General features: G+C 43.0%; 1 protein-coding gene across 4 annotated transcripts in view; it reads right to left on the bottom strand.

Moving 5' to 3' along the window:
- The window catches only part of METTL24 (methyltransferase like 24), a 137,067-nt gene that overhangs the window by 38,486 nt on the left and 82,365 nt on the right, over positions 1-16,216 (bottom strand). For all 4 annotated transcript variants that reach the window (XM_041726544.1, XM_041726552.1, XM_041726535.1 and 1 more), the window contains one exon: positions 8,566-8,794. In XM_041726544.1, coding sequence (XP_041582478.1) covers positions 8,566-8,794 — 229 coding nt within the window. The remainder of the gene's footprint in view (positions 1-8,565; positions 8,795-16,216) is intronic.

Raw genomic sequence — 16,216 nt, 5'->3', positions numbered from 1 at the left:
AATTTTAATAGAGATGTGGTTCTTTCTGGTTGAATAATTCTTATTTTTCCTGTTATTTCTCTTTACCACAGTATAATCCGTCTTCTGACCTAGATGAAATTAAAAGAGAAAAATCCATTTTTTGTCACCTTTGCTCTTCCCAGCACCTCTGCTAATCCAAAAGAGTAATGTGAAATAAAGCTTGCAATCAACTCTGCAGAACACGAAAGCAGGTGATAAGTTGCTTGCCCATAAGTTATTAATCAGCGATCCTCCAGGGCGTAGTGTTATGAAGCTGTGTAGTGTAATAAACAGCAGGCAAAATGAATAATCTCCATTTTCTGACTCTGAAGTGCAGGCATGTGCTATAAAACTAAATTGACATCTGTTAGCAGGCTTGTCACATGGATGGTTTTTTCCTGCAGAATCTGGAATAAATTAAATCTTAAAATAAAACTTGGAACAGAGAGGCTGCTTTACATAATTCCTTCTAATGGCGTGCTGATTTTAAAGAGAAGTTCTTATAAGAAATGTTTCATTATCATTTTAATTGCAAAACTGTTGAATGCCACTCCATGCTAGGAATGTCAGGTTTTTATAAGGCCCTTGTGTTTTTTAACTAAAAAAGTGTCAAAGGAGACCTTCCTCACTGGCTGGAAAAGAAATCAGGTCTTACCTCCCAATGAAACTATGCCCACTTTTCCCCAAGCCCTGGGAGCCTATTTCATGGGCGGTTGGGCAGGCCTGGCACCTCAGAGAATCAGCCTGGCTGAGCTCCTAAAGCAGAATGGCTGGCCGGGGTGTGACCTCACAGGACTGGCTCAGAAGTACACCCCCTCAGAGGATTCACTAATATGATAGCAAGTTCTGGAGCCTCTTACTGTCAAAAGGCATTAAGCATTTGTTAACACATATAGAGGAATTGCCCGAGTTGCATGACCTGGTGAAACCGGGCTGTGCAGCTCTGAACATGACATTCTTCTGCTGAACCACAGTCTCCATTAGGAGAGGAAGTCACACCGAGGGAGGCCTTCACAGGCTCCTGAAGCTCATGGCCCCTCTGCCCCAGAAGGATTCATTTGGCTCTCCTCCCCAAAACTCTGTCATAATGGCAAAATCCTCAGACAAATATACCCACCCTGGTACACAGCAAGGAAAAAACAAAAAACAAAACAACAAATGCCAGCTCCCTGGAGGCTAATTTCCTAAGTGAAAACTCCCCCTTTTGTAATAATTCTTTGTGCCTTTGAAAACCCCAAAAAGCAACAATCAATCAAAACGCTTTGCTTTATGTAACATCATAATTCTGGCCTCCTTAAGATTCTTCATTCATTTCTTTCACCAACATGAGTGCACTTGCCTGCACAAACTTCCAAATAGTAGGGGTTCATATCCCACGCCTTACCACAGGAAAAACTGAGGCACAGAGGACACAGGACCTCGGTGAAGTGACCGAGACAGAGGCTGCAGTAGCAGAGGGGCTCTCAATCCCCTTCTTGTTTAAAGGGTTTTATGCACAGCAGGGGATGGGGGATTTGCAAACGGAAGGCTGAGTCACCAGGGTCCTCTTCACACCCTGAGGTTCCTCGCAGGGTGATCTTCCTATTACCTGGGTTAGAGTTTCAGTGGGTCAGTTAAAAATGCAGTTTCCTGGGCTTCAGGCCAGACCAGCTAAGTGAGAATCTCTAAGGTTGCTTCTGGGTTCGACGTTTTGGTTGTTTTTTTGTTTTGTTTTGTTTTGTTTTTTATGATAGTCATACAGAGAGAGAGACGGGGGCAGAGACGTAGGCAGAGGGAGAAGCAGGCTCCATGCACTGAGAGCCAGATGTGGGATTCGATCCCGGGTCTCCAGGATCGCGCCCTGGCCCAAAGGCAGGCGCTAAACCGCTGCGCCACCCAGGGATCCCTGGGTTCGACATTTTAATCAAGGTTTCTAGGTGATGGGATTCTTTGCTTCCGCTGTTATTTTTGGTTTGTTTGCTGCTGTTCCCAATTCTAACACTGAAATCTGAGAGCCATTCTGTTGTACAGGTGGGAGTGGCTCTCTGGATTCCAGAACACTGCCCGCACACAACCTCACCAGTCATGGCTTCTGCCCAAGGGAAACCGAGAGGAAACGGCATCAAAGAAAACACAAACCACCGCTAAATCCAGATGCACCTAGCTCATTCTTCAAACATGCTCTATAACCTACATGCTGGCTAAATACTGAATGGTTTGAAAATCACTAAGACCCCAGAAATTTGCTTCACAGCAAATCTCACCATTACGGATAAGTGAAAAGGGTAAAAAGCCCAAACTCATTTCCTACATGTTGAGTACCGAAGTTCTAGATCCATATTCTCAAGACAGTTTGTCCTTTGGGTCCACTACGGATTGATGGAGACGAGACATAAAATTGTCTTTGTATTTCAAATTGCAATTCAGGAGCATAGCTGACTCATTACTCCTAAATTGCTACTGGCTTATTTCACAGAAACATAGGCTTGTCGTGATTAAATAGCATTTCTGCAAGACGAAGTTGCCTTCAAATACACAGAAAGATACATACTTCTCTTGGAAAAAGTAATATAAACAAGTCTAAATAGAAGATTGCACTGGGCCCTAAAAGAATCACCTGGATTTCCACTTTTGCCATAGCATATCTTTTTTCCATGGTGTTTTTCACCCAAATACTCTGAACATCAGTGGCTAAGGCCTTTGGATGCTCTAGTTGCTGCTTATTAATTCTGCAGTAGGCTGTGTGAAAAGATAAGCATTCAAACTTCAATACCCTGCACCTTTTACTTAGGAAGGTACTTGACCTAGAAAGCCAGGTCAAGTATCTTATATATTTCCTGAGCTCTTCCCTAGGTAGTTGGGCTGGGATTCCACACCACAGAGTCCCTGCTCTCAAGCCATATACTCCTTAGGAACATACATCTGAGATGCAGGGATCTGGCTGGAGGGTAAACCATTAGCCATCTAGGACTTGGGCATGTCTGGCCCTTGAACTGGTATAGGAGACCACTGGGAGACATTTTTACAAAGGAGCTTCCTTCCTGAGGGAAAAAAAAAATTTTTTTTGTTCCAAGAAACCAGCAAGTTCGAAACAGAAATCTGGTACGAGCTGGCACAGGAGTAGAAAAATGATCTGGAGCATAGCACATCATCTGTGCCTCATTCCACCCTTGGCAGGGACTCAGGCTGAGGGTGGAGGACATCAGAACACAAATGGTCCAGCGGCACCTGGGTGGCACAGTCAGTTGAGGTTCCGAGCGTCCAACTGTTGGCTTTGGGCTGGGGTCTGATCAGAGCGTCCTGGGCTGGAGCCCTGTGCTGGGCTTGGGGCTCAACAGGGAGTCTCTCACCCTCTTCCTCTGCCCCTCCCCCTCTGCACTTTCTCTTTCCCTCTCACTGAAATAAATTTAAAAAAATAAGATATAAAGCAAAATCAAATAAAATACAGAACACAAAGGGATCCAGTGCTGGGCCTCTGGGGGAACACAAATGACTAGTAAATACCCTCTGCTTCTGTGTTTCTCAGACTATGGTACAGGCCTTGCTACTCAATCTATGGTTCCCCAACCAGCAGCCTCAGCAGAGCCAGGGAGCTTGCTGGGAACGCAGACTCTGGGGTGCCACCCCAGAACTTCAGAATCAGCATCTGTGCCTCCGTTAGCCTCCCCAGGTGATCCACATACACATCAAGAAGAATGGCGTGAAATATGATTTGTGTCACACAAATAAGCATTTCAAAATCTTTCGTTAGGTATTTTTAATATGGGTTAGAAAACGTAACTAAGCCGGTTTACTCATGAGTGCGTGGGTATTAGTTCTCCAGGTAAGTCTGAGAAATGTGAATCGGTTTAAAGTGGACTTAAAGGAAAGTATAAAGGGAAGATGTGCCCTCCCCCTGCCAAACACAAACTGGGAAAACTGGAAGAGAGGGAGAACACAGGGACATAAGCTAAAACTATGTGAAGAAGGAGGAGGAGGAGGAGGAGGAGGAGAAAGGGAAGAAGGAGGAAGGAGGAAGACGAGGAGGAGAAAGGGAAGGAGGAGGAGGAGGAGGAGAGAAGAAAGGAAGAACTACAAAGGATTCTAGAATGACATTTCACATATTTATCAAAAAACAAAACCAAACAAAAACCTAGTAGGGCAGAACTAATAGCAAACAAAACAGAATTTAAGGCAAAGAAAATTCCGGGGAATGAAAAGCGACATAACGGACAGGCGCGGCCACATTTTCTCCCTGAATCTACCATTTTCCGTTTCCAGCGGCAAAGCGAGCGGATCCTTCCCGGGAGCGCTTGGCTCCAGGCCCGGGAGGGGGCGCGGAGCTTACGGCCAGTGCAGCGCGAGGAGCCACGGGAAAGGGAAACCCCGCGGTTCGCTTCAGAGCCCCATCGGTCCCCACGGACCCCCCCACTGTGTCCCCCTGGAGGACGCGCCCCCGGAGGTCAGCAGGCGCCACCCCGGCCACCCTGTCTGGGACCTGGAGCCTGTGCCCCCCGGAGCTCAGCAGGTGCCACCCTGGCCACCCTGTCTGGGACCTGGAGCCTGTGCCCCCAGAGCTCAGCAGGTGCCACCCCGGCCACCCCGTCAGCGACCTGCAGCCCGCACCCCCGGAGCTCATCAGGTGCCACCCCAGCCACCCTGTCTGGGACCTGGAGCCCGTGCTCCCAGAGCTCAGCAGGTGTCACCCCGGCCACCCTGTCTGGGACCTGGAGCCTGTGCCCCCAGAGCTCAGCAGGTGCCACCCCGTCGGTGACCTGCAGCCCGCGCCCCCCGGAGCTCAGCAGGTGCCATCCTGGCCACCCTGTCTGGGACCTGGAGCCCGCGCCCCCCGCAGCTCAGCAGGTGCCACCCTGGCCACTCCGCCAGTGACCGGCAGCCCGCCACCCCCAGAGCCCCCACACCACGCCCCACTTCTGCTCTGTATTCATCCTCCGCGGCTGATTTAATTTCTCTCCAGCACCGTGTTTGCTTCCCCCACCGTGGCCAGCAAAGCTGCTCGGCGCCCCAGGGCAGCAAACAAGAACAGTCCTCCACGACCCTGTCCGAAGAACCAACTGCCCTTCAGTTTCTCACAAGGCTGTCATTAAAGACTCTTGAGTGCAATCAGGTGCGGTTATCAATTTCCAGGGAAATCAGACATAGTTTCCCTGAAAACAAAGAAAGAGGAAAGGAAAAAGAAAATGCTTTCTATAAAAATTTTTGTAAAGATTTCTTGAAATTGTTAATGAAAGCTCTTGGAATTCAAGGTCATCATTTTTAAATCACACTGCGTCCTCTGATGGAATTCTCAGAAACAAGCCATGTAGGCAGTAGCATGGTCCCTGTCACGCTGCCGATCACCCCCTGCCCCAGAGCAGCTAAGTGACTTGCCCGGTGCCAAAAACGAACAAGAGAACGGGTGCTTCGAACCTAAATCACTGACCTCCCCGCGGTAAGCTCTAAGGCAGCCCTCTTACTCCTATCATCAACAGCACGGTTAAGGCTCAAAGTAGTTATAATGTCTCATGAATCAGCTCGGATCATTTAGTATACTCTAGGTAATAAAGATTTTGGGGGAAAAAAGCATATGTATGATTAATATGAGCAGAAATTTCAGACTTGATATTTCTAGTTCCATTCTGGAAATTTTCTTTTTTTTTTTTTTTTAAGATTTATTTATTCTTGAGAGTCACAGACTGAGAGAGACAGAGACACAGATAGAAGGAGAAGCAGGCTCCCTGCAGGGAGCCCCAAGTGGGACTCGATCCTAAGACCCCAGCATCACGCCCTGAGTCAAAGGCAGACACTCAACCGCTGAGCCACCCAGGTGTCCCATCCCCATTCTGGAAAAATCCTTATGCATGGTTCCAGCACATCAGCAATGAGAAGACAGCTTATCATTACTACCGATCCAGCTGATATCACTCCCTGACAGGCCAGCTTCTGGTTCTTGGGCTTTGGCTTTTGCAGCTGCTCTCACCTGATGCTCTAGAAACATTTTCAACTTACAGCTTGAAATTAAAATTATCAAAGAGTTTTAAAAGCAGTTCAAAAGCCAATGCAGGGCAGCCCCGGAGGCTCAGCGGTTTAGCGCCGCCTGCAGCCCAGGGTGTGATCCTGGATCGAGTCCCACGTCGGGCTCCCTGCATGAAGCCTGCTTCTCCCTCTGCCTGTGTCTCTGCCTCTCTCTCTCTCTCTCTCCTCTCTGTGCATTCTCATGAATAAATAAATAAAATCTTTAAAAAAAAAAAAAGCCACATGCATCCTTCTCTCACCATCTCAGAGTACTGCCTTTCGTTTTGGCCTGAGTGGCCGGAATCTAGGTATGGATAAAGAGAAGCAGAAAAAAACCCACAGCTTAACGGGGAAAACATCACCCAACTATTGGAAACAGTTTAATGTCATGAGGTGAAAACAAAACAGTGAAAAGCTCTTTGGTTTCTAAAGTCGCCAGCAGAAGAAATGAGTGAAGACGGCAAGGCTCAAGCACAGATATATTTTACTGTGTGTGTGTGTGTGTGTGTGTGTGTGTGTGTGTGTGTTTTCTATTTTCTTTCCCTGCCAGAGCCACATCCTATTTACCAGTATCTGTACACATGCAGAAAAATGAAAACAGACCTTGCTTGCTGCAGGCCAGAAATGAAGTTTCCTTTTATCTGGCACCACATAGCTTTTAGAGGCATGTTCCTAATGGAAGCAATCATTCACCGATGGGTTTCATTTTTTTTGTTTTGTCCTAAAGCATTCACAAAAAAAAAACTCCAAAACAAAACAAAAACTATGAAAGATTATTGGTATCTTTTAAACAATAAGGAATTTTTCAAGCAGCAAATATATACCCAAATCATTTTCATGTGGTTTTTTTTTTGTGGTAAAATACCCATAACATAATATTTACCATCCTAACCATTTTTAGGTGTCATTATTAATGTTTTTAATAAAAATAAATAGATTTAGGAATATAAAAAATCCTTTATAACATTTATCCTTTTTAGATACTACTATAAATATTTCTGCTGTCTCAGAAGCCGTGTAAAAGATTTCAGGCTTCATCTTCAGCATAAAGGATTGCCCACTGCAGCTCCTATGGAGTTAAACACAATTCAGATGCATACCTGGTCATTAAAAATATATTTTCCATAGGAAATGTGGCTTGGATAAATTATATCCACAGGTCTTTTTTTTCAAAGCCTTATTTCGTCCTCATGTTTACCAAATATTTTGCTAAAATATTAGCGAGAAAAAGAACAGTATCTACTCATGTCTATTCTTTGGAGTGTGAGGGTAGAGAGGGCCAGGGTGTACAGAGTAGTAGGGTGGAGCAAGAGAGTCCCAAATGGATGCAAAGAATCCATAGTTATCTCTCTGAATAACCAAGACTTGACATATTATGGAATGAAGCCTCTCATTTTCAGCTGTAAAACAAAACAAAACAAACAAAAACAGGTCTCTGAAGGTCACAACTGGCAAAAATAAAGTACTGAAAAATGCTCCCACTTCAGTTTCTGTTGGGTGATTTTACCCCAAAAATCCTATACATATGTTTCACTTAGGCTCCTGATTATTAAATGCTCGTGACTGTCAATGGCAGCACAAAATACAAATCAGCAGTTAATCACATGTTAAAAGAGCAGAAAATTCTTCGAAATGGTTCTTGAAGAAGCTCCTGTTGCCCGATTAAAGGGAGGGTTTTTAAAAAAAATAAAGAAAGAAGAAGGAGTAGGATGAAGAGGAGAAGAAAGAACAAAGCAGAGGAAAAGCCCTTTTATTAAAGGCCAGTCAGCCAACTCCAGTTTAAAATCGAATTCCATGTAGACTGTTTTTCAGAAACACCCGTTCTGGCATGTTCTAAACCACATGCCATCTCTGGCTGAGAACGCTAAGGCAAAACAGGCCAAGCCCAAGACGGGTTGGCAAACAAACACAAGCCAAGTACACTCGGGAGAATTATCCAGTATTTGCCTACAGCATGTAATTGGCTCGGGTCTACACTAAAAATTGCTTTCAAGGAACACGGTTCAAAGATTGAGTTTCTTTTTGCTCTCCATTCACGATAAAATACTTGTAGGGATCTGACATCTTTTGACATGATTGTATCAGTTGCAACACACATACTGTCCAGTCAGTGGTACAGATTCAAGTAATCAAAGGTATAGACTTTCTGGTCTCTGAGGAGCCTGGAGACTCAAAACAGTCGTTACAACAGTGAGAAACACGATACACGAGCAATCTCTTATCAAACAAAAACCTGGCTCTGATGGCTTTGTATTGGAGACTGACATAAGTAGTTTGCTCCGTCGGAACATTTTCAATCAATTGCCAAATGAAAATGGGAGTCTTGAGTCTAGGCCAGAAGTGGGTTTCTTAGCTCCTTGCCCAGTCTTGGCCAAAACCCTACTCAACAGCAACTACAATCTACAAATCAACTTAAAGATCTCGATCCCTGCCAAAACTTTATGTCTACAGAGCTGACTCTATAAATAAGGATGGGTGATCATCAGCCAGGTTGAAACCGGATCCTCCACTATCCAATTCTTGGTTTGCATTTTATAAGGTTTATGAGTTTGTTCACTTTATTTCATTATGAAATCAAATTAAAAATCTCACCTTGTGATGCCCAAATTCATTCAGGATGGTTCCCAGCTTTCTGGTGTTGCTATGCGGTTTTTGGGCAGCAACAGCTGGATGAGGGTCCCGCCAGTCGATGGACAAGCGGTGATACCACAGGCGCTGACTCTCCAGAATATGAGCCGACTTAACACTAGGATCAAAACGATGTACTTCACATCCACTGTTGGCCATGCTAACCTCAAATTGGGTATCCTCACTCCCTAGCCTATAAAGAAAGAGGATGGAAATCAGTAACAACAAAAATATAATGAGGCAAAAGTGTTGGATTGACAAAATGACGATTCTAAGGCCAATTTTCTTATTCTTATCGAGCTTTCTCCGGTTTTAACACATGACTAACTGTGCACATTCAATAAACCTTCTTTCACAAAAAGCATTATAGCTAAAAGCTTCTGGATGAAAAGCAAGCAGAGAAATTATCTGCTAAATGCAGACCAGAGAATCACATGTTCCAACATGTAGAGGCATACCAAATTAATTTTTTAAAAAGATGTAAATCAGAGCAGCAATGAAACAAGACTATCCAGTAATCTTAAGAGGTTTTCTCAGAATACGTCAAAAAATAGAAGTGCCAGGATCAGTTCCCTTAGGGAGAGGTACAGTCTACTAATGTGGTAATTTGTCTCCATTCTAATGGCCACGATGCATGCAGCCGGACCTAAAGACAATAGGTATTTTCTTAGAAATGGAAGGTACTTTAAAATCGTACAGTTAAAGAAAAGGCAACTGTGTGTTGTTCTACTCAAGAAGTAGAAGAAATACGTCACCTAAATTCATGTCAACAGAATGAAGAAATTATGAATTATTTGTACTTAAGCATCCAGTATGTAGCATATCATGTGGAACGTTCATATACTTACACATTTTTAATTTACTCAGTCATATTACTCAGACATATTTGATGGAGTTATATTCATCACTTTAAGAATCGGTTTGAATGAAAAACATGAAATTAAATGAAAGAGGATTATTTTTTAAATGGTGATTATGCTTCTTTGCCCGAAATACAATAATTAGATGTGACTTAAGATACCAAGACCTCACAGAGTATCTATAATCCACTGACCAAACCTGAACCTAGTGCAGAAATGTTTCATTCTCTTAGACTTTACTATCTCAGATATTTCATAATTTGGAAATATGCAAGTTCATTGGCTAACAATTATTTACCCGCCTTTAGTTGACTAAAATAAGTCTTCAGTACAGAGATCCTCCACCTTGACATTTTTTAAAAATATTTTATTTGTTATTTATTTATGAGAGACACAAAAGGAGAGAGAGGCAGAGACACAGGCAGAGGGAGAAGCAGGCTCCCTGCCGGGAGCCTGACGTGGGACTCGATCCCAGGTCTCCAGGATCACGCTCCAGGCCGAAGGCGGCGCTAAACCACTAAGCCACCGAGACTGCCCCACCTTGACATTCTTATCATACTCTTAATTTGCCTTATTTTTCTCCTTTGCTTCTACTCCATTGCCTGTTCCCTTTCTGGATCTGTGGCACGTCAACCCTCTGCTGTCCCTCAGCTATAATCCTCTCCACACTCTTGGCTAGAAGATTTAGCACTCCTCTCACAAACACTACCATTCCTTTGACCCGAGAGATCCTACTCCTATTTTTCATCTCTTACTGAATCCACACAGCCCAGACCATTGTAATGTCTCCTAGTTTTCCACCCAACTTTTCCATTATCTAATCCAGTGTGGCAGGTTGACTTGCTGGCTCCAATTCTTCACCCCTTCACCCCTACTACTGCCATGCTATGCTCATCATGGGCAGAGTGTCTTTTCCTGCCCCTTGATTTTTTTTTTTTTTTTTTGGCTTGACTATGTGATTTGCTTTTTGGAAGGAAGTGACAGTATGCCAGTCCTGAGCCTACGCTTTAAGTACTTCTGTTCACTCTCTTGTATCATCCTCATGAGGAAAACATACCCTGGATAGTTAGCTGGTCTCAGGACAATATGAGTCATGAGAGGCCGAGGTACACCAGCCAAACCACCAGCTTTCTATGAAAAACAATTGTCCTTGGCCACGTCACCTTGAAGTTAAGTCTCCCAGGTGAGGCCAGCCCCAATCAACTGAAGCCCAGCTGATTGGGAGACATATAAGCAGGAATAAATAATGCTTTTAAGCTACTGAATTTTAGAGTGACTGGTTACACAGCAACAGCTAACCTATAAGCCTAGGTTGAGTTGAATTATAAATCCAAGAGTTGACGGAATGCCTGGGTGGCTCAGTCTTTGAGCCTCTGCCTTTGGCTCAAGTCTTGATCCCAGGATCCTGGGGTCAAATCCCATATCAGGCGCCCTGCAGGGAGCCTATTTCTCCCTCTGCCCATGTCTCTGCCTTTCTTTCTCTTGAATTATAAATCCAAGAGTTGACGGAATGCCTGGGTGGCTCAGTCTTTGAGCCTCTGCCTTTGGCTCAAGTCTTGATCCCAGGATCCTTGGGTCAAATCCCATATCAGGCGCCCTGCAGGGAGCCTATTTCTCCCTCTGCCCATGTCTCTGCCTTTCTTTCTCTTGAATTATAAATCCAAGAGTTGACGGAATGCCTGGGTGGCTCAGTCTTTGAGCCTCTGCCTTTGGCTCAAGTCTTGATCCCAGGATCCTGGGGTCAAATCCCATATCAGGCGCCCTGCAGGGAGCCTATTTCTCCCTCTGCCCATGTCTCTGCCTTTCTCTCTGTGTGTCTCTCACAAATAAATATATAAAATCTTTTTAAAAATAAATAATATTAGTCCAAGAGTTGAGTAAAAATGACAATGCATTTTTTAGCAGATAGATTTCCTTCTGCATAGATCAGAATGTTACCAAATTCACTTGCCCCAAGGGATTTTTCACTTAATTGAATATGTTGAAACTTAGATGAGCAAACCAGTGTTCCACTATGGGTCATCTATTAGAAAATGGCAGTTTTGAAAAAAAATAAAAATTTAAAAAATTTAAATAAATAAGAAAATGGCAATTTTGTAGCTTTACTAAGAGAACACTGTGTCAAAAAAAAAAAAAAGTACTCATTAGGGGCACCTGGGTTGCTCAGTCAGTTGAGCATAGGCCTTCAGCTTGGGTCATGATCCCAGGGTCCTGGGATTGAGCCCCACATCCAGCTCCCTGCTTCATGGAGAGCCCGCTTCTCCCTCTCCTTCTGCCACTCCCCCTGCTTGCGCTTGTTCACTCTCTCTCTCTCTCTCTCTCTCTGCCAAATAATAAAATCTTTTTTTTAAAAAAAAGGTACTCATTAAATGTAATTTGTATGTAAACTTTCTAGAGTAGAGAAATTTGAATAATTTCTTTCTCTGTGAATTTTCTAAATATTGTTTTCATGGAAACAATCTCTACTCTAAAACATGTATTTTAATCAAGACTTCAAAAAATTTTAAGGATTAAATTAAGCACATACACTTCTGTAACTAAATTTCTTAGCAAGGCCCTTTATTATATATTGATATGTTTTCAATTTAAACTAGTTTGTTATAATGAAAAAATAACAATACACACAGAATTCAAAGACATAGATAAAATGAAAAGTAAAAGCTTTCTAGCACTAAAAATTTGGGCCACTAATTTCCAGGGATAATCACAATTAGCATTTTTTCGTGTATCTTCCCAGAAACTCTCTACACATGTACAAGTGTTCTCTATTACAGCTATCATAAGCACGTATACAAATTTAAGTTCATCATCAAATAGCGAGGAGCGATTTTGTATGATACACTAAATAACATAAAGATACTGAAATTAGTAATTTTGGGGTTAATTTGTTACTTTTACTAAATAAAATACACTTAATATGTAAGCGTACTAAATTGGAAAGTAATAAACTGCAATTCATCGAATCAATGTCTATAATTCTCACTTTCATTTATTCAGAATGGTACTTCTTCAAGCTTGGTTACATCAGCCAAGTTTATGGTTGGTGTAAAAGGCAAGAGGAGGGCAGATGTAATATTCATAATTGTGGCAGAACTTGCCCCAAAATAGTGAAACCAAGAGTCAAATCCAATCCAGGTGGTTCCAAAGCATGTGCTCTTTACACTGCACTTCACTGCCAATGAACACAGGACACAGGCTTCTAGAAGGAATCTTTGTGACCTTAAAGACCTAGGAAATAGTTGCTAGAGTACAGCTCTGTAAGGAAGAGGACTGTGTCAATCTGGCTTAGGTTTTTTTCTTTTTTTCTTTTTTTTTAGCTTCAAGTTGTTATTTAAATTTCAGTTAGTTAACTTGCAGTGTAATCTTCTTGCTTATTTCTGGACCCCAAGTGCTGTGCAGAATGAGTGCTGACAGACAAATCTACAAAATGCTGCCCCAAATGAGAGAAAACTAGAAAATTAGGTAGGATCTGGAATTCCCACAATACACAGCACAGTGTCTGGCATGGGATGGGGCAGGCTGTGTTTCATGTCTTATTTGTGTCTATAAACAAATATTTATAAAGTGCTTTAAAGGACACATGAGGGGGCTCAGTCGGTTAAGCATCTGCCTTCAGCTCAGGTCGTGATCTCAGGGTCTTGCGATTCAAGCCCCACCTTGGGTCCTCTGCTGAGCAGGGAGCCTGCCTCTCCCCTGTCCCTCCTCCTTCACTCATGTGCTCTCTCTCTCTCTCTCAAATAAATAATTTTTTTAAAAAGTACTTTCATATGTTTAAGGCACTATAGTAGGCATCAGAGCCAAAGAGATAAATTAAATATAACCCTTGATGTGGAGCTCACATGTAGTAGTGAAGAAAGATTTCTAAACAAATAACTACAGTAAAATAATGAAATAACCAAAACTATTGCTTACAACAACAAAAAATGTATCTAGTCTGGAAGAAAATCATTTTCTGTTCTTAGTTAACTGGAAAGAGAACTCACTGTAGGAATTTTCTACTTTATAGGAATGCTCTACTTAATGTTTATTCCATGAAGCAAGAAATATAGATCAAAAAGCTTCTATCTCAGGGTCTAAGATAGTTGCTCCATTTCCTGCCACCACATCTGCATCCTAGCCATCAGGAAAAGTAAAAGGGGAATGAAGGTCATGTCCTTTCCTCGTAGGGCATGGCTTCCAAGTTGCACACATCACATCGACTCCTATCTCGTTGCTCAAAGCTAGTCGTATGGCCACTTGCAGCTTCAAGGAAGGCTAGGGTATGCAGTCTTCAGCGAGGTGCCAGGTGCCCTGCAAAACTCAGGAGTTCTCTTACCAAAGGAAAAAGGAAAAATATACCCGAGAGAAGTGAAAACTTATGTCCACACAAAAACCTGTACATGAATGTGCACTGCAACATTATTCACAATAGCCCCAAAGTGGAAACAACCCAAATGTCCATCAACTGATGAGTGACTAAATAAACTATAGAATATCCATACAATGGAATGTCATTCAGCCATATAAAGGAATGAAGTGCTGATACATGTCACAACATGGATGAACCTATATGCTAAGTGAAAAAAGCCAGTCACAAAAGGACACAGGTTGTATGCTTCCATTCATATGAAATGTCCAGAACAGGCAAATCTGGAGGCAGAAAGTAAATTAGTGGTTGCCTAGGACAAGGGGTGAAAAGTGGGAAAGGTGTTAGACAGAAATTGGGAATGATAGCTGCTGGGTATATGACTTCCTCTTTGGGGTGATGAGAATGTTCTAAATTTGACCGTAGTGACCAAAAACCAAGTGTCTGTCTCAGAGGAGTGAATTATATGGTATGTGAACTATAACTCAACAAAGCTGTTTAAAAATAAAATAAAATAAAAGCAAATACAGGGAAGGTTTCTAACTGTGACCACTAAAGCAGAAGGGTGGGAAGAAGGGAGACAATTGCAACCCCAGGAGTTTCAGTAACTCATTCTCCAGCCCTGCAGGACCCAGAGAATCTGGGCAAATGGTGATCTATTATGAGATCTAATAGATAATTAGGTTATTTGTTATCTAATTATTGAGGTGATTATGATTAGATCTGTAAACTTGCAACTGCTAGAGGGGGAGAAATGGGTTTTTCAAATGAATAGTAGATAAAAAAAAAAAGAATAGTAGATTAAAAAAACCATGTTAAAATGACCAGTTTTTGTTAAAGAACATTGCATGACCTGCTAAGATTACATCTAAAACATATATTCTTAGGGCGCCTGGGTGGCTCAATGGTTAAGCATCTGCCTTCAGCTCAGGGTGTGATCCTGGGATTGAGGATCGAGTCCCACATCAGGCTCCCTGCATGGAGCCTGCTTCTCCCTCTGCCTGTGTCTCTGCCTCTCTCTCTCTCTCTCTCTCTCTCTCTTTCTCTCTCTCTGTGTGTCTCATGAATAAATAAATAAAATATTTTTTAAAAAATAAAACATATATTCTCAACAAGGGTGATATCACCCCTCAGAGGACAAAAATTCATTCTTGAGAGCCAAGAAAACTTCCTCTTTTTACATAGAAAGCATAGATAGATCCATACATTACATAAACAGATATACACTTTATGTCATTAGTATTTCCTGAAAAGGATCCTTGGGTCCATAATTTTCTGATTCCTCATTCATATATCCCACGAGCTCCTGTTGTGTTAATTAAACCACTATCAGTTGAAAATGTTTCCCTCTGGAGCTTGTTCATTCCTCATGAAATGCTCATGGCACCCAGAAGTCCCAGCTTTTCTGTGTAACATACTGGTTGTTGCCTAACTACATGTCATCTATCGAATGTTCTTCAGTCTTATGCTGAGCACTTATGCCTGAAAACCAAATGGGGCCACCTGCCAGAGAACTAAAAAAGAGATGAAAAAGATTTACCTCTGTGTTATCTTCCATTCCCGCTCCTACCCCTGAAATAACAATCTCTGACAGGACGGATAAAATAGGTGACTTTTCTCCCCATTGACTTTAGCTACCACCCTCACCCCCCACCCTGACCCTCACCCCCACCTCACATGCCAGGGGCCCAGCCCAAGCCTCCAGGCAGACAACATGATCATCTAAACCCGCAGCACCTCCTTTCTCTTCTCTTCCCTGTTCCTGTAACAGAACCTCCCTGCACAGCACCTCCCCCACCTTAATTGGTCTATCCCACCCCATTTCAAAGTTGAAAAGGATTTGATTTTAATTTTCAACTGAACTCCACACAGAGTGCACTTGCCCAGAAAGATGCTTTTTTACATTAATTGTGGAATAAGAAGCTTTGACTCCTGGTAAAGATACTCCAGACTCTGAGATAAGGTGGGCGTGAGTCCTGCTTTAGCTCTTAGGATGGAGGAAAGGCAGGGACCAGATCAGAAGGCAGGGCATGCGGCCTTCTATCTTCTGGTCCTTCTGTCCTCAGATCCCCTTCCTCCTTTCTAGAAAGATTGTCCTGAGCCTCCACTTTATCCATAATCCTCAGTTTGCTTGGGAACTACCAGGCACAGTAGTGGCATGGTCTTGCTGCTGCCACAGCCCTGGGGCTTAGAGCACAAACTGCCTGGGGTAGGGACCCCAAGATCCACCTGCCACCTGAGATCTCACAACTACCCCAATGCTCTCGAATGCTGAGAATCCAGAGTTCACATTCCCTGTTCTCGTGCCTCATTTCAGGACCACCACTTCTGGGCTGGCTCTCTTTCTTCCTTCAGCATCAACTGAAATGTTATCTGCTGGCTGTTTGCCTGCCCCTGGGCAAGCAATTCA

This window comes from Vulpes lagopus, chromosome 1 (assembly GCF_018345385.1).
Source record: "Vulpes lagopus strain Blue_001 chromosome 1, ASM1834538v1, whole genome shotgun sequence".
Classification (NCBI taxonomy): Eukaryota; Metazoa; Chordata; class Mammalia; order Carnivora; family Canidae; genus Vulpes; species Vulpes lagopus.
This window is presented reverse-complemented; position numbering and strand designations above follow the sequence as displayed.